Source organism: Arachis hypogaea, chromosome 13 (genome assembly GCF_003086295.3).
Source record: "Arachis hypogaea cultivar Tifrunner chromosome 13, arahy.Tifrunner.gnm2.J5K5, whole genome shotgun sequence".
Taxonomy (NCBI): Eukaryota; Viridiplantae; Streptophyta; class Magnoliopsida; order Fabales; family Fabaceae; genus Arachis; species Arachis hypogaea.
Genome location: NC_092048.1, coordinates 136,750,164 through 136,773,404, shown reverse-complemented (window position 1 = coordinate 136,773,404; position 23,241 = coordinate 136,750,164). Strand labels below are relative to the sequence as shown.

Genomic DNA, 23,241 nt, shown 5'->3' with positions numbered 1-23,241 from the left:
CGACTAGTTTAGCTAAAATTTAAATTCTCTCTCTCACACAACTTGGACTGTCCGATTAGAGGACAAATTTCTTTTAACAAAGAAATCGGACTATCCGATTTCTTTCCCTGGCTGTTTTAGAACAAACAGTCCCACACCCATGTCTAGCACCTATATTCTCCACATCCACGCACAACACACACTCCTGCCATATCTAAAAAAATGAGCCTAATGTTGATGTATTAATATTTTGAAGCCTGCTACACATATAAGTCTTTTTGGCTTACAAGTGTTACAAGTCGGTACAAGTTCAATAAAAAATACGCATTACACTCTCACATTCAAAAATAAATAAACGCATGTTATTCAACTAATTCATGTCTCCAAAGCGCGCTACTCACCATGCATTATAAACGACACTTCTTCCTCTTCCTCCGTGAAAACAAATTTAAAGATAATGGAACTTCAGAAATACACCCAAACAGTTACAGGAATTCACCCAAACGATTATAGAAATACACCCAAAGGATTACAGAAATACACGCAAAGGATTATAAAAACTATATCCAGAGGATTTAAGAAATACACCCAAAATTCGTTGAAGTACACCTTATGCATAATTCAAAACTCTTTTTCTTTCTCCTACTCATCTTCTGCTGCTTCTTCTTCTTCAAAAATGATTTCAGAGCTTGATGGCAAAAAACAATGGAAATCGAGAATAACGAAGAAAGAAGAGAGAAAAGCACGTAAATAAAGAAGGAGAAAGAGAAGGCAAGAAACGAAAGAAAAGAAGAAACTGCGTTGAAGAAGGAGAAAGAGAAGACAAGAAAGAGAAGGCAAGAAACGAAAGAAAAGAAAAGAAGAAGAAGAAGAAGAAGAAGGTGCACTTATAAAGACTTGTATAAAAAAAACGCTTGTATGTGGAGAATTTCTCTAATATTTTTTAATAACCAATATCTGTCTTAAATGTAAAAAGATACTTATTTTTATTGATATAACATTATATAATTCGATACATATTTAATTTTTTTTTACATTAAAAATACATCAAAATTAAATAAGTTAACCAAAAGTATTGTAAAATAAGTTTTATTATATTTTTTAGGAAATAGCATTGATTAAATTTTTAAGGTAATAAATAATTGAATCAAACAATTTTATTCATATAATAACTGAAAAATTAATGATAAACTTGACTCTCTTAATTACAATTTTATTCAGTTGAGAGCTTGCATTTTCATTGATCTGCATGATGAAAATGACTTACAATGCCAAGTATTGTTTATTATTATTTTATGTACTAGTCAAAATTTTATTTCATCAGATGGCTTTAATGAGACAATTTTTTATGTTTCAAATCAAATTTAATTCGTGTTTTCAAACACAGCCTTAGGTTTTTTAACCACAACTAGGATATAAGCTTTCAGGATCATGTAGGAACAAACAACAGGACATAATTAATTCAATAAATCTACTTTCTCATCTTTCCATGAACAAAAAGCGCCTGAATAATTTAAGGAGAGCCGCAGAGTTTGATGGCACAAAAGAGAAAAGATTAAGGGATTATGGTGGCAAATGGGGAAAAGAAATTGTTTAAGCAAAAGAATATAAATTTGAGGTGCTAATAATAATCTTGAATATTTTCCAAACAACCTGAAGAAACACATAGGTTGACAATTTTGACAGGACAAAGTTGCTCAATAAGATTCACCTTCCCTTACATTCTTCTTCATAACACATTATAAAACAAAAGATGCTTCTTTTGCTCTCAAGTTTTCCATGAACAAATGGCTTGATTGACTGAACTGACATCTATACTTAGAAATAATGAAACGAAGAAGGGTAGCAAAGAAAATGGAAAATTTCATCAACTCTGTGCCTTTCCATTTGGTTTTGGTGATTGTTGGGGAAACTGATGGTGATATGGAGATGCATGTGTACCATGTGGTATCGAAAGGCTCCTCGGATGCTGCCCGTTCCGCGTCAGTAATGCGCCTTGTGTTCGTCCGTTTCTAGTATTCGGGCTTGCACTGAACCGGTCAGCTTGAATTGTCTGGAAATAATATGATGAACTAGCCATGTCCTTGAGGTTTGGCAGAGGCTTTAAAGCTTCTACGACTTCACTCATGAGAGGCCTTGCCTTTGGATCTCTACTAAGGCAATGTGCAGCCAAACTAGTTGCTTTCTGAGCTCCTTTTATGGAGAAGTGACCCTCCAAGCGAGGGTCTATCAACCGGTAGAACCTTCTTTTCTCTCCTAGATGCGGTCTAGCCCATTCCACGAGGTTATGTTCGCCATTGGGTCGGTTTTTGTCCATAGATCTTCTGCCAGTCAACATCTCAAGTAGTACTACTCCGAAACTATACACATCACTTCTTGACGTAAGATGTCCTGCCAACGACAACATAAATCTTATCATTTACGGAATTGGTTAATAAAAAAGTTGGAAATGAAAATGATACTATGTAAGGTATGAAAAAACACAAGTGTGCTTGAAACTATGGAATATAATGTAGGATCCTTAATCCTAAATCAGCCACAAGATGAAAAAACGAAAATGATAAGTACCACACAAATGTACCAAGAGCAGAAACAGTTTCACAAAGGAATTACATTCCAAAAATTTTGATTCAGAAATTTCAAGTGCAAGCTGAACTTACCTGTCATGACATACTCTGGTGCTGCATAACCATAGGTTCCCATCACTCGAGTGGAGACATGGGTTTTATCACCCTCAGGACCATCTTTTGCGAGTCCAAAGTCAGAGAGCTTGGCATTGTAGTCCTGAATCATTGCGATATTAAAATGATTGATATAAAGGGGAGAAATAACAATGTAATCCTACTGTAGCTGTTGGAACTTACCGAATCCAATAGTATATTGGAAGTCTTGAAATCCCGATATATTACTGGTCGTTCTGCTTCCTCGTGAAGAAAAGCAAGACCTTTTGCAGCTCCCAGTGCAATTTTCATCCTAATGGACCATGGAAGAGGCAGGGATCCTACAAAAGATATGATACCATGAAAAATGGATATGATTCTAACCATGAACATAAAGCAGAAATGTACATACAGTGTTAAGAGGAAAAAGGGGGAGGGGGGGGGGGGGTTAATTGGAGTAACAAATGCAGCTATTATTGGAAATAAAATTGAGAAAATGACTATTCCGAGAAAGTAACTTACTCCTAAACAAGTGGTTTTCTAGACTTCCCCGAGGCATGAACTCATATACTAGCAACCTTTGATCATCTTCGATACAGTAACCTATAAGTTTAACAAGGTTTGGATGAACTAGATCACCCAGAAAATTTACTTCAGCCTGTTACATGAACCAAACAAGAAATTAAAACTAGAACTCAAACAAATAAGGCACAATATATGAACATATTATTAAAGGGAAACACAGGCACGCACACGCAATTCAACTGAAATTTAAGGAAGAAAATTATATTGGAAGATTCACAAACCAGCCATTCTTTATGACCCTGGAGTCCATCATGGTTGAGGGTTTTTACAGCAACAGTGAGCCCTGTACCAGGTTTCACAGGAGCAGTTCCATTTTCTTCGATCCATCCCTTGAACACACAACCAAACCCACCTTCACCAAGAAGACTCTCGGGCCGAAAATTTCTTGTTGCCAACTTAAGATCATTGAAAGTGAACTTTCGCAGCCTCAAAGCAACTTTAAGCTCCTCTTCAAGTTTGGAAGTGGATGCATTGCTTTCAGCATTACTAGTTGTTGTAGAAGAGACAACTGGAAGCGTTGGTTGGTCTCTACTTGTGTCAATAGTTGATTTACTTTCGGCTAAAGAAAAGCCAAAACAGCAGAAAAGGTGGGAAACATAATTAGACAAGGCAATATGACGGCATCATACAATATCAGGCTTAGCCAATAAAGACAATGGATAGCATCAATGACTCAATAAAGATGAGAAATGCAGAAGACCAGAGATAATTGAACAAACGATTAAGATCGTTTGGCAGCATAATAGATAAACATACCTACACAGACATGGATACAGGGTGATATAACCTAACCATCATAGGTTCTAAAAAGTCACTGTGTAACTCATACTATGTCGTATGAGATGAAATAGGGACCCTGATTTCCCCATGAAAGTTCCCACAAAACCTTAAATAAACCACTTTCTCTATTATAACACACCCCTATGTATCAACTTTGGAATTTGCTTCAATTTGAAATTTTGAAAAAGCAGGAACTATGAAGAACACAAATTTGTTACCATTCAACAAGTAAATCTCTACCATGTTCAGCTATGCACAATTCAAAACAAATCACAAAAAGGTTAAAATGCATAAATATGAAATCTCCAAATACATACTAAGAACAACAACTTTTAAAAGAGAAAATATTAGAAGTTACCATAATTGGTGCTGGTGCCACTAACAGAGCTATCAACCTTGGATCTTGAAGAAATGCAGCTCCCAAATAACCTAAGCCTAACCCAACACCCAGTCTCTTGTTCCTCTTCAACTATCCCACTCTCTTTCTTCTTCTTCTTTTTCCCACCCTTTGATTTACACACATCCAAATGCTCCACCACCTTACCATTCTCAGCACCCAAACCCATCTCTCTCAAGCCCTAAAGAATCAAACCCACAAATCATCAAAACCCAAAATCCCAAAACGCCCCCAAACCACAATGCCCAACCTGCCAACACCCCCCAAGACCCCGATGACCAATTCCCAAACAAAACCTAAAAATCAAAACTTCACTACTGAAAAACAAAGTCCCGGAAATTTAGAACGAAGATTAAAAGAGGAGGGGCAGATCACATGGGCCAGATCAAAGAACCCAAGAAATAAAAATTAGAACTTCCCCCTAACCCTAGATTGATCAGCTAGTTGGGGAAATGAATAGAGTTTAATGGCAACAACCCTTTTGCCCAAAAAGAACACAGCAACTTAGCTGAACTCGGAAAGCTATCTCCAAAGCCACAAAACATAAACATAAGCATAAACAAAACAGAAATCTCAGGGGACTAGGAGAGTTTGGTTTTTGTTTTGTGTGTTGTGTCATGCGCCTATGTTGCTGTGTTATGCTTTGCAAGCTGACCCTGCACACCACAACCTTCAACTCCAACAAACACACAACACACTGCTGAAATGGAAATCTAGATAAAAATAATAACAATAATATTAAAATAAAACTTGGAAGATTAAAAATCAGATAATAATAATAATAATAGGTATGTTATTTATTAATTAATAATTATTATTGTTGTTGTAAATAAAATAAGCTCTAAAAGAAATGTGGATTCTCTCTGTCATTCTTTAATTGATTAAAAAAGAAAAGGGGACTTTTTTTTTGGAGCTGTCTGAAAATGAAATGTAGAAGATTAGAACTTAGAAGTAATTAAAAAAAAAAAAGTTGAGCATATAGGGGAAGGGGAAAAGGAGCGGGCAGGTAGGGCAGGAGAGAGAAATGTGGGACCTACGATGGATGATGACGTGGCTTGCCTTCGGCAAGATGACCAAATCCAGGTTAATCTCATTCTTTAGACTCTAGCTATCATAATTTATAAAAAGATATTAGATCATTAATATTTTAAGTTTATATTTAAATTAACCATAATTAATTGTTTATTCTTTTATATTAAAAATATTCACTTGCTAGTATTTCCAGTTCATAAATATAATACCTTATATTTAATTATGAAAGAGATATATCATATATGTAGGTATTATCATCATTTTGGTTCACTTCTATAAATTTGTTCGGTTGGACTCGGTCCTACACTTAAAAAACACTGCTTTCCTAATCCTGTGCGACAGTATTTTTTTTGGTGAATTTTATGGTGTCTTTGTTATGATGTCTAAATTATCTAATTTTTTTTAAAGTAAAAAATAAAATGTTTAAAATAAAAAACAAATCATAAAAAATTTATTAAATATAATTTATTTACCTTTTTTAGTAACTTAAGTACAAAGTGATAAACACTATAGCATTTACGTTTTCTTTTAATGAATAAATGAATCCACATATATATTAATATTTAATAGAATAATAGTAAACAATCATGGTGCTTATATAAAAAAAATAATTATTAAATAAATTATTCACATAAAATATATATTATATAAAACGCATATTAAAAACGTGTAAAATAGTATATATTTGTACATAAATATATAATAATTTATTTTTATATATACATAATATTTTTGAATGGTAAATTAGTTAATACCTTTTTTAATTTGAAAAAGTAAATAATAGCCTAAGGTGATTTTTATACTTGATAAATGAAAATTTAAATTTCGTTGGGATTTGCGTTTGCTAAATTTGGATTACTTAATCAAACTACAAATACAAAGGTTGTTTGGTGGGAGGGGGCCGGGGGTTTTGAAGCTTTTTAGTTTAAGTAAAAATAAAAATGTAAAATACTAATAATATAAATTCATTTTGAATACCAATAAAGAACACTACTTATTTTAAAATCTTTTACTTCACATGTAAAACACGTTGATAAAAAAAATCACATTCAAAAATGAAAAGGTAAAAGCACTAATATAGATGGCATGTGTGTTTCAAAATTATATTAAAATTACTATTAAATATTCAAAGTGATCTTTAGAAAATAAAAAATAAAACAGTTTGATCCTTAAAAAACTTTTATTATTCTAAAAATTTTCAAAAAATTACTTCAAATTAATCTTTGTATCATTGTAAAAGAAGACTAATTTATTTTATAATGATATTTTTAAGGGCAATTCACACAAATAAAATAAGTTGGGAAAACCTTTACGCAAATACTACATTGTGAAACTGTAGACGAAAATGTAACAATCAATTGTATGTAATCCGCGACACACTAACGCGGATTCCAAATACACATAGTCCGCTACATCCTGTCGCGGATTACGTTGAGAGGCTGATTTCACATAAACCGCTACATGGTTTATGAACAAACTGGTACAAAGCATAATCCGCTACATCCTGTAGCGGATTATGAGCAGAGTGGCTCACTATAAAAAAAAACCATAAATACCAGCATAATAGTAATAACCCATGATGCAAAATGCACGAATTCATACAAATGTAATCATCATAAGCAATAAGTCGTACAAAAATAATAGCCACCAGGTATTAACACTAACACAAAATAAATTAACTACATAAGTCATATAAATATAACTGACGCAAGTCGTTAAAACTAATAGAAAATAAATAATTCATAATTCATACAAATATAACGATTGGAAGTAACACAATGAGCGCTACTGTTAGTCACCATCATCATCAAGGTCGCCCCCAAGTGGACCAAGTAGGTGCGAGCCTGTGCCACATCGAATCGAACGCCTAACTCTGGTCGCTCGCGGATCTCCGTGTAGAGCATCTTGTAGCCCAACTCCAAATGCAGATGGCGGCGTCCCCCCATGCCAAACCAAGTGTCGTACGGGCTGCCTGCAGGCTCATTCAGGTCGACTGGCAGCTGGGACTCAGGAACCTGGGACGGCACATTTGCTGGTTGTGGCCTGTACTCCGAAGGCTCGGTCGGACCTCCTGGGATCGGACTCTGGTACTGATGAACGTCGTCACCCCATATGATCTCAGCAAAATCCGCATAGAACTGTGGTCCAGCCAGTTGATCGTCCAAATCCATGATGAAAGTAGTGGTAGCAAGATCAGCAAACATCTGCGTGTTACATTCATGCAATATATGGGAGCTAGATACATGAGTAAAAGGTGTACCACCCATACTAGCCTCTGCAGTGCCACCAACCTGAGTGTCAGTAGGGTGACCACGGGACGATCTAGCCTCGTCATCATGGTGGACGGAAGGTGCTCGTCCAGCATGAGCAGCCCGTCGTCTAGCACTAGATCGACGAAGGCGATGATCTGCCTGGCCTCCGTCATCACCACCAAATTGCTCCTCCTGCATCATGTCGTCGAGCCAGCGCCACTCCTGATCGTGGCACGTGTACCAATGCATCGTCTCCGCTCCACACGCCTGTTATCAGGCATATCCGACGTTGGTACTCTAATGGGTGCCTGCGACGACCCTTTGAGTACAGCATCCTCCGGAACCTCAATTGGCTTGGGATCTGCGAATGCAATCCCCAGTGACAGAATCCGATGTGCAATACGGTACCACAAGTCCAGGTACTCAGCGGATGGATCATAATCAGCCACTCTTTGGATACTCAACACAGAGCGAACTCGCTCATCCCAATGCTCATGCCATGTCCTATAGTAAGTGGAGAACCATCTATCTCCACCCATGTCATCCTTACTATGAAGATACTCTATATTCAGGACTGGCTTAAGCAGATGTTGTACGCCCCCAGCTGTGGAAAGACCTTGTCTACCTGATGCCACTCAATCACTGCAAAGTATATCAGATTGGTGACCGTCCGCCATAACCGACTATGCTCCTCAATTAGTATCTTCGAATGAATGACTGCAAGTACGTCCAGAGAACCATAAGGCTCCCACACAATCTGATATTCAGGAGACAAGTCAGCATTGTACCAATGTATACAAATAAGTGGGGGAAGAACTGATAAAATATTGAAAACAAAAACAAATTACTTACATCTTGATCACCTAATCGATCTAATGCCAGACGATACTCTGAATAATCCATTGTTCCTTCCCATCAGAAGTGGGTAAATATGTGGCCCATCTGAATGACAGAAATATCACATAAGTTTGTAATTTCATATGTAAAACGTTAATAACTAGTGAAAGAATACATGTTTTAAATTATACCTGAATGCCAACAGAAAAGAATTCTCACCAAACCATAGCTTATATTTCAAGACTTAAACTACCATAGCTTATCTTTCTAATTAATAAATAACTTTCTTAATATTAAATAAAATATACAGTTATCATCTAATTGAAAGAAAATAAAGAGACTTACTTCTTTATTGATGGTTCCGGCTACGTGAGCAACGCCGTCGAGCCAGTATAACCGCCGTTCATTTTCCTTTTCCACTGCTCCAAGAATATTCTCTCTCTTCTCTCTACTTTCTCTCTCTAAGTTTGTTTTCCACTCTCCTCAAATGAAATTTGCTACAACCTCATGCGGTTCTTATAGTTAGCCACTCTCCTCATAATTCGCTATAAGGTGTAGTGGATTATGCTTTGTGCTAGTTTATTCATAAACCGCTACAGGGTGTAGCAGTTTATGTGAAATCAGTCTCTCAACGTAATCTGGGACAGGGGATAATGGATTACGTGTATTTGAAATCTACATTAGAGTATCGCAGATTACATATAATTAGGATTGTTGCATTTTCGTCTGCAGTTTCACAATATTATATTTACGTAAAGGTTTTCCCAACTTATTTTATTTATGTGAGTTGCCCTATTTTTAACTTAATTATCTTATAATAAAATTTATTTATAACTTATTTGTTAAACATGCATATCAAGAATATTATTGAAAGTAATAAAAATATAAATTTGTCTTATGAAAGTGATTTTTGAGACCTTTTAAAATAATAAAAATTTGTTAAATACCAAAGTATCTTATTAAATTTGTTAGCGATTAGTAATTATATAACTATGATTTGAATTAAATCTCAAAATATCGATTAAGACAAGCTCAATTTAAAAATGATCACTCTTACTAATATTTGGTGAAAAGTCATGGGAGTTAACTAGTGATGGTTGTTGTATCTCGAAGATTATGAACAAGTTAGAAACGTACCCAAACAAGTTGAGTTGTTCAAACTATGAAAACACACACAATGGTTACAAGTACATAGGTAGGTGCATGTTAGGTTATCACATGTAGGATCACAACACACACACACACATTATGGTTCTTGCGGTTCCATTTGTACTTCTCATATCATTCTGCTTCTGCAACGGGTGTATTAAATTTCATCTAAATTGATTATGTGTGTTAAGAAAAACTTTTATACATAGTAAACAATGTTGGATTTCCCAAAATGAATTGGATGATACATTAGTTCTTCCTATTTTGAAACCAAAGTTACTGATTCGTACGTATTTGGAAAAAAAAAAAAAAATAGCTTAGTCCCATGCAAATCACAGGATGATTTTTTCACACGCCGGATTAATCAGGGCATGATTTGGCATCTTGTGCTGTTGAATAAGAAAAGAAAGAATTGCCTTTTCTAAATGAAACTGCTACTCCCAATCTATCTATCTATCTATCTTCAAAAGTTAATACTTATATTTTCTTACAATTAAAAAATAACATCTTTTTACTTATTTTATTGTCACGTAAATTCTTTTGTTAAGTTGTAATTTTTATAAAATTTTAAATTTATTTTTTATTATTTTTCTTCATCTAATGATATTAACTAGTATTATCTCCTAATTAATAATGAATTCAATACCATTATTAGTTTATTTTCTAAAAAAATTGTCATATTATTTATTTGTCATTATTAATTCTATTTATTAAAATATTATTCTATTCTTATATATTTTACATTATAGATCAAATAATCTATCTATCGTATTTTTTATAAATTTTTGAATTTTTAAGATGAAATTATAAGTTACGAAGTTAATTGATATTCAATGATATTAAGAGGAATTGTTGTGAAAATATAATGTATATAAAGACACTATAGTCTATAGATTGATAGAACTAGATTTTATTATACTATAAAATTTATTATCATAGAATTTTTTGTTTCAAGAATTAAAAATACTACTTAAACAAATATTTCAATATATATATAAATTAACCAAATTTGTTTTAACAACTATATAAATTGTTTTTAACTAATTATAAAACTCAAAATTTCTTTATTACCATTTTAGTTATCTAAAAGATTTGTACAAAAAGTTTATATTATTAATTTTTCACACATTATACGAACACAATCACTCACATTAATACAGATACGAGAAACGATACAATATGATACAAGATATGTGGATATATAAATTTTAAAATTTTATAAGATATATATATATATATATATATATATATAGAGAGAGAGAGAGAGAGAGAGAGAGAGAGAGAAGAGGAGAGAGAGAGAGAGAGAGAGAGAGAGAGAGAGAGAGAGAGAGAGAGAGAGAGAGAGAGAGAGAAGAGAGAGAGAGAAGAGAGAGAGAGAGAGAAGAGAGAGAGAGAGGAGAAGAGAGAGAGAGAGAGAGAAGAGAGAGAGAGAGAGAGAGAGAGAGAGAGAGAGAGAGAGAAAAGCTTAGTATACAAGCGATTAGGGCTTGTAACTATTACAAGTTCATTAACGCCTAATCCACTAAAACGCGCTGCAACTCCTACGTCACTTACACGCGCTATACAAAGATTCTGCGTTTGTATAACTACCAAATTTAAAAGATTTGTTTCCTTCTTTGTTTTCTTTCTTTTCAAATTTCATCGTTCTTCTTCTCGCGCGTCTTCCCCTGGTTTTTCGATCGTTCTTTTCCTCTCCTTTCTCATTGGTTTGTTCTTCATCATTGACGTTAGTTTTTCTCTCTATAACTCTAGCTTCGTTTTGACATGGTGTATTTATAGTTTTTGACATGGTGTATTCTGCAACCTCTCCGTTGTTGATGACCAGTTTGTTCCGAAGGTTGGAATGACATTTACCACCCTTGAAGATGCTGAAAAATTTTACAGGAACTATACCAAGGTTGCAGGTTTTTCTACAAGAGTTCGGAGCACAAATAGAAAGGAAAACGAGATTAAGAATCAATTGATTACATGTAGCAGAGAGGGAAAATGAAACTCTCATAGCAAAGACTCATTTGATAGGAATTGGAATGATTTTCTGCTAAACTTTGGTCTTGTGGACAACAAGTGGCTTTCATGTAGTGTTGGGTTAAAATCTGCAGCAGAGGTGTAAATTTAATTTTTTATCAGGTGTATTTATAGTCTGTGTTTGGGTGTATTATGCAGATCTCTATGCAGACCGTCATATATGGGTTTCAATCTATCTGATCACCACTTCATATTATAGTACATGTAAATCAGACATTTTGAATACACCAGAGAGAGTTTAATTAATTTTGGTCTTGTGGACAACAAGTGGCTTTCAGGTAGTGTTGGGTTAAAATCTGCAGCAGGGGTGTAAATTTAATTTTTTATCGGGTGTATTTATAGTCTGTGTTTGGGTGTATTATGCAGATCTCTATGCAGACCGTCATATATGGGTTCCAATCTATCTGGATCACCACTTCATATTATAGTACCTGTAAATCAGACATTTTGAATACACCAGAGAGAGTTTAATTAATTTTGGTCTTGTGGACAACAAGTGGCTTTCAGGTAGTGTTGGGTTAAAATCTGCAGCAGAGGTGTAAATTTAATTTTTTATCGGGTGTATTTATAGTCTGTGTTTGGGTGTATTATGCAGATCTCTATGCAGACCGTCATATATGGGTTCCAATCTATCTGGATCACCACTTCATATTATAGTACCTGTAAATCAGAAATTTTGAATACACTAGAGAGAGTTTAATTAATTTTGGTCTTGTGGACAACAAGTGGCTTTCAGGTAGTGTTGGGTTAAAATCTGCAGCAGAGGTGTAAATTTAATTTTTTATCGGGTGTATTTATAGTCTGTGTTTGGGTGTATTATGCAGATCTCTATGCAGACCGTCATATATGGGTTCCAATCTATCTAGATCACCACTTCATATTATAGTACCTGTAAATCAGACATTTTGAATACACTAGAGAAAATTTAATTAATTTTGATCTTGTGGACAACAAGTGGCTTTCAGGTAGTGTTGGGTTAAAATCTGCAGCAGAGGTGTAAATTTAATTTTTTATCGGGTGTATTTATAGTCTGTGTTTGGGTGTATTATGCAGATCTCTATGCAGACCGTCATATATGGGTTCCAATCTATCTGGATCACCACTTCATATTATAGTACCTGTAAATCAGACATTTTGAATACACCAGAGAGAGTTTAATTAATTTTGGACTTGTGGACAACGAGTAGCTTTCAGGTAGTGTTGGGTTAAAATCTGCAGCAGAGGTGTAAATTTAATTTTTTATCGGGTGTATTTATAGTCTGTGTTTGGGTGTATTATGCAGATCTCTATGCAGACCGTCATATATGGGTTCCAATCTATCTGGATCACCACTTCATATTATAGTACCTGTAAATCAGACATTTTGAATACACCAGAGAGAGTTTAATTAATTTTGGTCTTGTGGACAACAAGTGGCTTTCAGGTAGTGTTGGGTTAAAATCTGCAGCAGGGGTGTAAATTTAATTTTTTATCGGGTGTCTGTGTTTGGGTGTATTATGCAGATCTCTATGCAGACCGTCATATATGGGTTCCAATCTATCTGGATCACCACTTCATATTATAGTACCTGTAAATCAGAAATTTTGAATACACCAGAGAGAGTTTAATTAATTTTGGACTTGTGGACAACAAGTAGCTTTCAGGTAGTGTTGGGTTAAAATCTGCAGCAGGGGTGTAAATTTAATTTTTTATCGGGTGTATTTATAGTCTGTGTTTGGGTGGATTATGCAGATCTCTATGCAGACCGTCATATATGGGTTCCAATCTATCTGGATCACCACTTCATATTATAGTACCTGTAAATCAGACATTTTGAATACACTAGAGGGAGTTTAATTAATTTTGATCTTGTGGACAACAAGTGGCTTTCAGGTAGTGTTGGGTTAAAATCTGCAGTGTATTTATAGTCTGTGTTTGGGTGTATTATGCAGATCTCTATGCAGACCGTCATATATGGGTTCCAATCTATCTGGATCACCACTTCATATTATAGTACATGTAAATCAGACATTTTGAATACACTAGAGAGAGTTTAATTAATTTTGGACTTGTGGACAACAAGTAGCTTTCAGGTAGTGTTGGGTTAAAATCTGCAGCAGAGGTGTAAATTTAATTTTTTATCGGGTGTATTTATAGTCTGTGTTTGGGTGTATTATGCAGATCTCTATGCAGACCGTCATATATGGGTTCCAATCTATCTGGATCACCACTTCATATTATAGTACCTGTAAATAAGACATTTTGAATACACCAGAGAGAGTTTAATTATGGAAAAAAATTTACTTATAATTGTATCAAATATATTTACACCTTGTGTTCAATTTCTTAGAACAAGAAGATCAATAAAACCTAGAAGAACATGGAAGAACAGTAAAACATAGTTCTTCGATTTCGAAATCAGAAACAGAAATGTGGAAAATGTACAAGATGAGTAAAACAATAACGTACCTTGAATAATATTTGTTGATGGTTTCTGCTATTATTCGCGACGAGTTCAAATGTCTCTTCAGTTTGGAATGTTGCTCGAAACTTGAGGATTTGTGTTATCTTTGAAGGAGAAGAGGAAGAGTGAGCCATAACGAGCGGTTTTTTCGAAGCGTAATCGTTCGAGTGACGCACGTGAAATTGACGCTCCATTTAAAGGGAGGGAGTGCGCGTGGATTAAACCTGAGTTGGGCCAACTTGTAAAGATTGTATGCGTTATTTGCTTGTATGTGTAGCGGGACCCATATATATATATAATATTTTTAAATAAATTGTAATGATATTTAATATTTTATTAATATTAAAATATAAATGAACTTTTTAATTTTTTAAATATTTTTAATTATATAAAATATTTAAAATATTTTTTATTTTAATATAAATAATATATAATATTTTTAAATATATTTTAATAATACATGTTAAGAATAGAATTAGACATATAGTATTATATTCAAAATGTATTTGAGATACGAATATAACAAGTCATTAAAAAATCGTATTTCGGATAGGAAATAACTAATACCATTATTATCATAATTATTATTATACGTTTATACTATCACTATTCACTATTATTGGGGCAGAGAGAGGGAAAATTTTTCCTTTGAAACTTGAAATGGAAAATTTAATGTAGAAAACAAAGGAAAAGCAAGAATAGAAAGAAGACTACTACTAGTAAGTTTTGATTAGCCAAACCCCCAAAAGGAGGAAAATTCCGCATTCTTTTTCTAACTTTTCCTCCTTTCACCCAATATTTTGAGCATTGAAAACAGAACATTCACATTTTAATCTTCTACGATTATCCATTCCCTAGTTATTTTAAAAAAGAGTGATGATAATATAAACTATTGCGAGTAAGATTTCAAGTGACTATTGTTTACTAATTTTTTAAATAATTACTTATACAAATTTTAAATTACCTTTTAAGAGTATAATTTTGGTATACCCACTGATATAAATACTGGTACAAACTCATTTAATTATATTGTTATATTATTAGAAGTATTTAATTATTGCAATGCTTATATCAAAAGTCATATATCTAAATTAGCATTAATCTTAAATATTCTTTCTTTTTAAAACAAAAATCTTAAATATTCTTTCTATTCCTTAAAAAAAATATGAAAAAAACAGCTATATGTCACGACAAAAGAGAAGTGGTCTAATGAAAGTTTATTTGATAAAAAATTCTGAGAGAAAAACTAGTACATTCTTCGGGAATTGCGGATCCGATATTACCAAAATATTGATCTGATATGCAGATTCAATATCCTTTTTTTTTAGTTTGGATCCGATTTGCATATATTCATAAAATATAAAATTTTTTAAAAAATTATTTTTATTAAAAAATATTAATAAAATTTATTTTTTACTCATTTAAATATATTTATTATTAAAATATTATTAAATATTTTTTTAAATAATAAAATAAAATAATATAACATATATAATAATTATTAATTAAAATAAAATATAAAAAAATTTATTTATTTATTTTTTTGTAAATCCACGGATATACAAATATTTTAATTTTCTGATCCTAATGTATGCAGAGGATAAATATTCATAATTTTTTGATGGAATTCGAATAAAATCATATATATGCGCATCAAATACCAACTATGAACACCTCTAATTCATAACCCTTTTTTTTTTCTTCAATCATATTTTAACACCTAAAGCTAAGGTTGTAGGTAGTAACTGGCATGCATACATATGACGGTAGGAACGAGTAAAAAGGGAACACATGTGACAGCTGACAACAAAGTTTGATTAATAGACTACTTGCGGATACAAGGGATTGCCCCTTGACTTTAAGGACCAGCACTTGCCATAACCATTCACTTCCCTCTCTTCTCAGTTCTCACTACTTATAAATAAATTAATCATTCAGTTAGGGAGCAGTAGTTTGATGCTAACAGTGTTTTTTTTTTCTCTTATTGACAGGAGATACAAATTATTGTCTTAATAATTTATACCATGTCTTCCTTTATATATGTTGTCTGTAGATGAGTTGAACCCACACTGCAGCCCATCTTTGACTATCTTAATTCTTGGTATATTTAGAAATTTTATTTCTTAAATGCCTGATCAGACGAAATGATATATGCGAGCGGGGATCAGGAGTAAATATTAAATAAGGATATCTGATTTCTGTTTCCCTCGGTGCCAAGCTGCCAGCTTCCAACCAAAGTCATTAGAATTGAAAGTACAAACTCATAACTTCAATTTAACCAATTCTAAGGGTATGGTTTGGGGTAAGAAATCAAAAGAAAAAGGGCCATTAAGAGATTAATTTTGGGTGTTTCATAAATATCTGAGAGACTAGAGCCACACTTTTCACATAACCAATTCCCCTTATCTGCGACTTTAAAAAACTCGGATGCAAATGTAATCAAGTCAATAATGTACATTAAATGGCTAAAAAGAGTAGGAAGCAATTCATGGGTACAAGGCTCTCACTGAAGACCAATTGAAACACACACACTGCTCATTGCTTTCAACTCTCAAAAGACCAAATACGTACATCTTCACCAAAAAATAGATTTATCTATAAAGATTACATTCTTCCCCGTAAAGGGGTATGTAACAATAATCTATGTTAAGCTCGTGGTTTTAAAATACAATAAAAAGTGAAGCTCTATTTCTGAAACAAATGGACATGCCAATAACCACACTGCTACCCTATCCAATGATACCTTGGTGCCACGACTGTGTCGGCAGAGCAATTCTGAAAGCCGGGTAAGCAACCATCTCTATTTACTGCAAAGGTACTCAATAAATTGTACAATGATATTCAACCAACCGTAAGCCTCTCTTAAATAATGCCCTTGGAAATGCTGGAAGTTGCATTTATCTTCAGTGAGTGCTCAGGGATATAGGCAACACCTGTGGAGATTACAATGTGAGCCTATAAGAACTTGAGCAATATCATAGATGCATAAGCAGAATCATGATTGCCACTATTTGCATCGCTTTAAAACTTTATCCCGCTCAGGAATGACGCCGAATGCACAAAACAAACCATACCCGGTAGTAAAAGTGCTTATGATTCTCAGACATAAATAGAAACAGTGATCAATTGGTACATAAATGACCTAGAATAAAATGACACCAAATGAGCACATGGGGGGAAAGGTTTGCCAAAGCTAGGTGAAGGCAAAACAAGGCTGTAACATCTCGACTAAAAACTGCTGTCTGTAAAGTTCCAACTCTTTTTGCTACACCCATAACCGTGTGTGATTCTTCAAAATAACCATACGTCAAGCAGAGAAGAAAACAGAATTTTAGGCACCGATTCATTGTTCCATTGTCTCATAAACAAGTATTGACCTAATATTTCTTTAGGTAGAGCAAAAGCATGCAGTTAAGAGAGAAAAAGCACCATCCAAAAGTTTGGTTATCCATACCTTTTTCTTTGACATTAATTTGCAATGAGTCAAGCGTGATTATGCCATCAGTCAATGGAAGTAGCTCAAGCTTAATAGTTGCTGTGGATTGAGATGGTACACAACTGATGCAGCCAAACACATTGTAAAATAAATCAGCTTTAATTTTAAGGAGTTCACAGAATTAACAAAGAGGCCTGGATTATTACCCAAGTGGAACTCTACTCTGCAGCCATAAATGTGTACAACTCAGACCAGAACTAGGAATGACATCATTCATTGAAGATGACTGAGGTGCACCATGATTGCTTTGTTTCTCATTTTCTTTTACAAGAGGACTGAAGCTCTGTCCTTGGGTAACATTAGTATGCCTTTCAACATTCACCCTTCCCAAAAACTCAGTGAAACCAACAAATGGACTCATTGAACTAGTGGGTGAATTCAGTGAGACCACTGAAGGTGGTGAAGTAAATGAGGCTGGAGCAAGCACCGTCAAAGTTAAATCTTCAGATGTAAAATTTGAAGCTTGAAGAGTCAAGACCTGATAAAAGGCAATTAGGTAAATTCAATTGTAGCATCACTAGGAAAATATAAAAGCAAAATAAATATAGGCTCCACTGTACAGCCCCAAATTAAGACAATCTATAGTTAAAAACATATGTTGACCTGCACAGGAAGTGGGGAATTTCTTGCATAAGGTCCAGGAGACTCTCCTGACATCTCAGATGCAACGGAGATCAGTATATCCCTTGATGTACGTGGTCGCCAACTGGTTGGTTGCTTGAAGAATAATTGTGAAGCTGTATTAAGCACAAAACCATAACAAAAACAACTGCTTAACATCTTACTATTCATTAAAAAACATGACAACAAACCGTAGGTAAAAGATGTACCTGTATAATTACATCGACAAGATACCACAATTGCATATTGATCATCATTCAAAGCAGCCTTCCTTCGGTCAAGACTCTGAGGTGAAGAATTTAATGATGATGCCAAGTTTCCAGAATGTGATTTTGACAATTGAGAATTTGTTTCATACTGCATCTTAAGATTCTTCCAAGTTGCAGGTTTAAGAATAAAAGAATGCTCTTCCCCTCTCCTGTAAATAAAGATTCCTAATAAGAATTATTGAAGATTAGAGCTACCTACATCAACCAAACTCTGAAAGTCACCAACCATGTTTACTCTCTTCCCTTCATTTACCATGTAATAATAAGGCATGCATAGTCCCATGGCATTATCAGCTAATAGACAGTGACAGAAATTAACTGATGAGAATTTTTATTATGGTGGAGGTGGTGGTGGGGTGTGCGTGTGATTATTTAAGCAGTATTATTATATGGAACTAATGAAAATTTCATCCCTTTCGGGTACAAAGTTTAGGGCCTTGCATGTCAATGATTTTGCTTCCTTAACTAATGTTGAATCCAAAGATATAATATAGTTTGCACGCCATCACAATTAATCAATTCCCACTCTTTACCAGGGTAGCGATTCTCGAGCACAAGCATATTCAAACAGCAATATGCTGTGTGAGATCAGATTACCACCAATAGAAACATCAAGACATGCAATATGAACAACAACCTGAGGGCTAAATTTGGTAAAGAATGATCATGTCCAGCTTCAATACATGAAATTGGTAATGATGATGGTAGTCCACTTTTGGTAGCCTCATCAAAAACAATTGTTATGGCATCTATAAATATCACAATATCTGGAGCATCTGCAGGAGCAACATTCTGCAGAAGAACTTAAAATTAATACCAAAAAATAGAAAAACCAAACTCAATTTGCAGTACTACAAAGTATGGCAACGCTCATGAGAGAGAGAGAGAGAGAGAGAGAGAGAGAGAGAGAGATTCCAAAAAATTTGGTCCATTGACACCACAGTTCGAACCTTTATCTGAACGCACAAAAGATCATCTGTATTGCAGTCGGCAGCAAAAGAATGAATCTCCACAGGTTGTATTATTTCAAGTTTCCTTCTCCATCTTCTTCCGGGTGTATAAATACCTTCTAATCCACAGCAAACAGAAAATCTTTCTCGCTCTAATGAGACTCCTCGAAAAGATAAAAGTTCTTCAACATCATTTTTTCTCCTTAACTTCTGAAATGAGATCTGATCCCAATCCTCCATGTCAAAGGCTGGCTTAGAACTAGCTGCCTTAACAGGAGCAACAGGTGGAATACTAGTATTTTGGGGTAATGATGACATGGAGTAACTTCTGAAATGGGCAAAGAATGACTGAGACCCAGCGGAAGCAGAATAATGGTGTCTGTGAGAAGCGCTTCCAGTTCCTGTACTTGAAGGTAACTTAGTAGGAGATAATGGTCGAGAAGGGGAGGAGTGAGTGTTATCTAATGGAAGTAACCACATCAATAGTTCACCACACTGATCCTGACTCATGTTAACTGAACTGCCCTGGTTCTGTGGAGACAATACATTATCCTGGTACTTTTCATATTGAAGGATTTCTATACAAGGGTCTCTAAGAAAATTAACACCCACATTCACCTGTAAAAGAACCTGGATCCTTCCAAACAGGAAAATAGAATCAGATCAGTAATCTAAGTCAGTGGGCTGCCCATGCATAATTAGGGAAATTTTTGGTATTGAATGCTAAAACTATATAATATTAGGTTGCAAGGAAGCATTTTCTGATCAACTGGATATGTTTCTGTGTCAGTTTCTTTGCTTCATTAGCATACAATGCCTCAGCACAATTTTATTCAAATACAGTAACACTAATACCATGTCATGATCCATGTAGCCGACCCACGTAGTGGGATAAAGCTTTGTTGTTGTTGTTGTTGTTGTATAGTAACACTAATACATTTGTATTAAAAGTTAAAACTCTTCATAAGTTTTACAAACACAATGAGCAAACAAATTCAATGCCATATCTCATTTACTTAAAAAGCTATTCATAGACTAAACCAAAAAAAAATGCGTATTTGAATCCCAAAACCAAATTGTTTGGGCATAGAAGTAAAAAACTTTTCTCCAAACTATGATCGTGGCTTTCAACAAGCCGAACAACACATAGTATATGTCTTAATGATTGTATATTGTAACAACAAGATTGCCAAGTTGTATACAGTGCAGATGACAAATTAGTGATGGGGGGGGTGGGGGGGTTGGGGGGGGGGGGGGGAGAGTGAATTATAAGACAAAGTCCCACACTTATTTGGGAAAAAGAAGAAATCCATGCCTGTTATTGCTAAATCTAAATCAAGAAAAATGCATGACGATAATTTCTGAAGTTTTATGGCACATACCACTATGTCTCCATTAGGGAGAGCAAAACACTTGACAGAATTTCTTGCCACACCACCAGAAATATTTGCATCAAAATTTCCTCTATCAACAATAGCACTAATAGAAGACGAGTCTTTTGCAGTCTCTCTAACTCCAATTGTTGAGGCCTTCAGATCATTGAATTCAGAGGAGCCGGACTTTTCTGATGAACTTCGTTTGGACCATAATGGTTCATCATACTCCGATATCCTTACAAAGAAGTGAGAATTCTCAAATCTTTGCAACAACAATGCAGTTTGCCTTTTGTGAACCTCCATCCTTAAAAGGGATTCACCAGCAGAAACATCTGCCGGGTGATCAGCCTTTGGTTTCGACAGGCTTTCCTCTTTCTGCTCTTGACTACTGGAACTGATTTTCCCTTCTCCAGATCCTGAATTACTTCTGTCCTCAATGTTTCCATTTTGTTTCTCGGGGCTGTGACCTATGCCATTCTTACTCATCATTGCAGCAACTTTAAATGGAGTGATAATCTCTGTATCATGCTTACATGCAGACAAGCATGCCACGATTTGAACTTGCTCCCCTGAATTACAAGTAGAAAGTAAGGTCAGTCAACTTTCCACGAGTCCAGCAAACCGAATCACACATGAAACCAACTCATGAATATATAGAATGAACATATCCTACCAGGAAAAAGAAATGAACGATCAAGAGAGTGCAGGGACTGTATATCCGACACGTCATTCCAGCTTTTAGGAAGTTCCTCTACAAAAAGACATAATAAATAAATAAATAAAAAGAAATAATTGAGAATTGGCCATATTATATTACAAATGGCCATAACATCACATATTGTGGAAGCTGAAATAAAATGTTCAATTAATTCTACCACTTTAAATTTAATATATTAATCCAGCTGCAGTTATAATTTTATTAATTTCATATGTATGTTATGAGCATGTCTATATAGCCAGCAAAACTAACACACTATAGAATGGTACTACTCAACACGATTGCTAAGCTTGGATCTGGATCAAGAAACTATAACCATGTTCAAACCTCAGTTGCTAATTTAAGATCAAGAAGTAAAAGAGTATTGCTGTTGGAGACATACTGTATGGAATGGCAATCCATCCTTCTTCTTCAGAAACATCCACGTGCTTAGCTAGAATTGGCGTGTCCTTTCTTGAACCGTTACCAGACACATTGCCAATTTCACCATCAATCTCTCCATCAAACTCTTCAATTGTGGACAACCGTGAATATGGATCCTCAGAGTCAAGAGTCTCCGAAGAAGTCCCAGAAGTAGTCTGGGGAGTATCCGCCTGAGGCGACTCTGGAATTGGTGTCCGCTCCACATGCACATGTGAAGTAGACCGCATCAAGAAATTCATGGTGCCACCAACTTTATCTGCAAATTTAAAATACTAATATTGATAAGGACAAATCCAAAACCGACATATAACTTGACATTATAATCATCTCCACATTTTGCACATAAATATACAATGCACCATGTCTAGCAAGGGTTTTTCCTTGGTTCGTGGCAACTAAAAACTTCCCTGAATTGTACTTCTATTATCAGAATGCTGAATTTCCACATCAAAAGATCATCCTAAACGTAAACACCAGATATTGATCCTTAGTAGCATTGTAAATTAATCAAACAAATATAAATTTTCCCTTTGAGTTCACTCATTAGCTACTAGTAGCGACTTTCAATAATGCTATAAAAGCTAATAATTCAATTAAATGAAAAGAAACTGAATTAAACTACGGTGAAAAATTAGTAATAGAAGCACATAATAAGCAAAGTAAGAGAAGACACTGTTTGGTTGGACGATGCCAAATTCTAACGAAAACAACGACATAAATGAAAGATATATACGTCAGCTGAAGTAAGCGGCGACGAATTTAACATAAACGAAGAAAAATGGAAACAAAATGAATCAGCGATTGTGAAAATTGAAATTAAGTGAGTAAGAAGTGAAGGAAATGGGAAGGATCTGAGGTTGGAGGAAGAGAATGAGTTAGTTACCTTCAAACAGAAGAGGAGTGAGTGATCGATCACAGTTGCAGTTGCAGTTGCGGCTTCAGAGTACAATCGGAGAGAGCGATCTACTGAAAGCTCTCTCGCTCTTTCTCTCTCTCTATCTCTATTCTCTCCCTTTCTCTCTCTTAACCCTGTCGTAAATCTCGATCTGAATTTTCTGGTGAGGTGTAAAACGGCACAGTGCAAAAGAATTTTCCTTAAACCTCAATCCACTGGAACGCAGCGTTTCGTGTCTCTCTCTGTGTGTCTCGTTGACAGGCCGAAAACTTTTGGGCCAGTCATGGTTTGGGCTGGACCTCGATGAAAAGTTTTTTTAACAAAAAAAAATACGAAACGGGAAAAAATGAAAAA

General features: G+C 34.7%; 2 protein-coding genes across 3 annotated transcripts; both read right to left on the bottom strand.

Annotated features, from left to right (window-relative positions):
• Positions 1–1,571: 1,571 nt before the first annotated feature.
• On the bottom strand, positions 1,572–5,354 carry LOC112791888 (serine/threonine-protein kinase PBL34). The gene is made up of 6 exons (XM_025834908.3): positions 4,363–5,354; positions 3,446–3,783; positions 3,162–3,297; positions 2,844–2,980; positions 2,640–2,763; positions 1,572–2,370 (listed from the first exon to the last, which is right to left on the bottom strand). Exons 1-6 carry the CDS (start codon positions 4,568–4,570, stop codon positions 1,847–1,849), a joined length of 1,467 nt encoding a protein of 488 aa, XP_025690693.1. The 5' UTR covers positions 4,571–5,354; the 3' UTR covers positions 1,572–1,846.
• Positions 5,355–16,573: 11,219 nt separating this feature from the next.
• On the bottom strand, positions 16,574–23,062 carry LOC112791887 (uncharacterized). Of its 2 annotated transcripts, none has more exons than XM_025834905.3 (11): positions 22,876–23,062; positions 21,952–22,248; positions 21,525–21,602; positions 20,858–21,420; positions 19,476–20,105; positions 19,163–19,317; positions 18,466–18,674; positions 18,239–18,372; positions 17,782–18,113; positions 17,594–17,697; positions 16,574–17,428 (listed from the first exon to the last, which is right to left on the bottom strand). In XM_025834905.3, the coding sequence occupies exons 2-11, from the start codon at positions 22,229–22,231 to the stop codon at positions 17,262–17,264; spliced, it is 2,652 nt and encodes an 883-aa protein (XP_025690690.1). In that variant the 5' UTR covers positions 22,232–22,248; positions 22,876–23,062; the 3' UTR covers positions 16,574–17,261. The 2 variants fall into 2 exon arrangements, with proteins under 2 accessions (XP_025690690.1, XP_025690691.1); XM_025834906.3 differs by having other exon boundaries at positions 16,574–17,072.
• Between the last annotated feature and the right edge of the window lie 179 nt (positions 23,063–23,241).

Coding starts and splice junctions, on each gene's coding strand:
- LOC112791888 (XM_025834908.3), bottom strand. CDS start 4,570: ATGGGTTTGGGTGCTGAGAATGGTAAGGTGGTGGAGCATTTGGATGTG. Junction 2,764..2,843: donor CCAATATACTATTGGATTCG/GTAAGTTCCAAC, acceptor GCAATGATTCAG/GACTACAATGCCAAGCTCTC. Junction 2,371..2,639: donor ACCAGAGTATGTCATGACAG/GTAAGTTCAGCT, acceptor TGTCGTTGGCAG/GACATCTTACGTCAAGAAGT.
- LOC112791887 (XM_025834905.3), bottom strand. CDS start 22,231: ATGAATTTCTTGATGCGGTCTACTTCACATGTGCATGTGGAGCGGACA. Junction 21,421..21,524: donor TCGTTCATTTCTTTTTCCTG/GTAGGATATGTT, acceptor CTTGTAATTCAG/GGGAGCAAGTTCAAATCGTG. Junction 17,429..17,593: donor AATTAATGTCAAAGAAAAAG/GTATGGATAACC, acceptor GTTATTTTGAAG/AATCACACACGGTTATGGGT.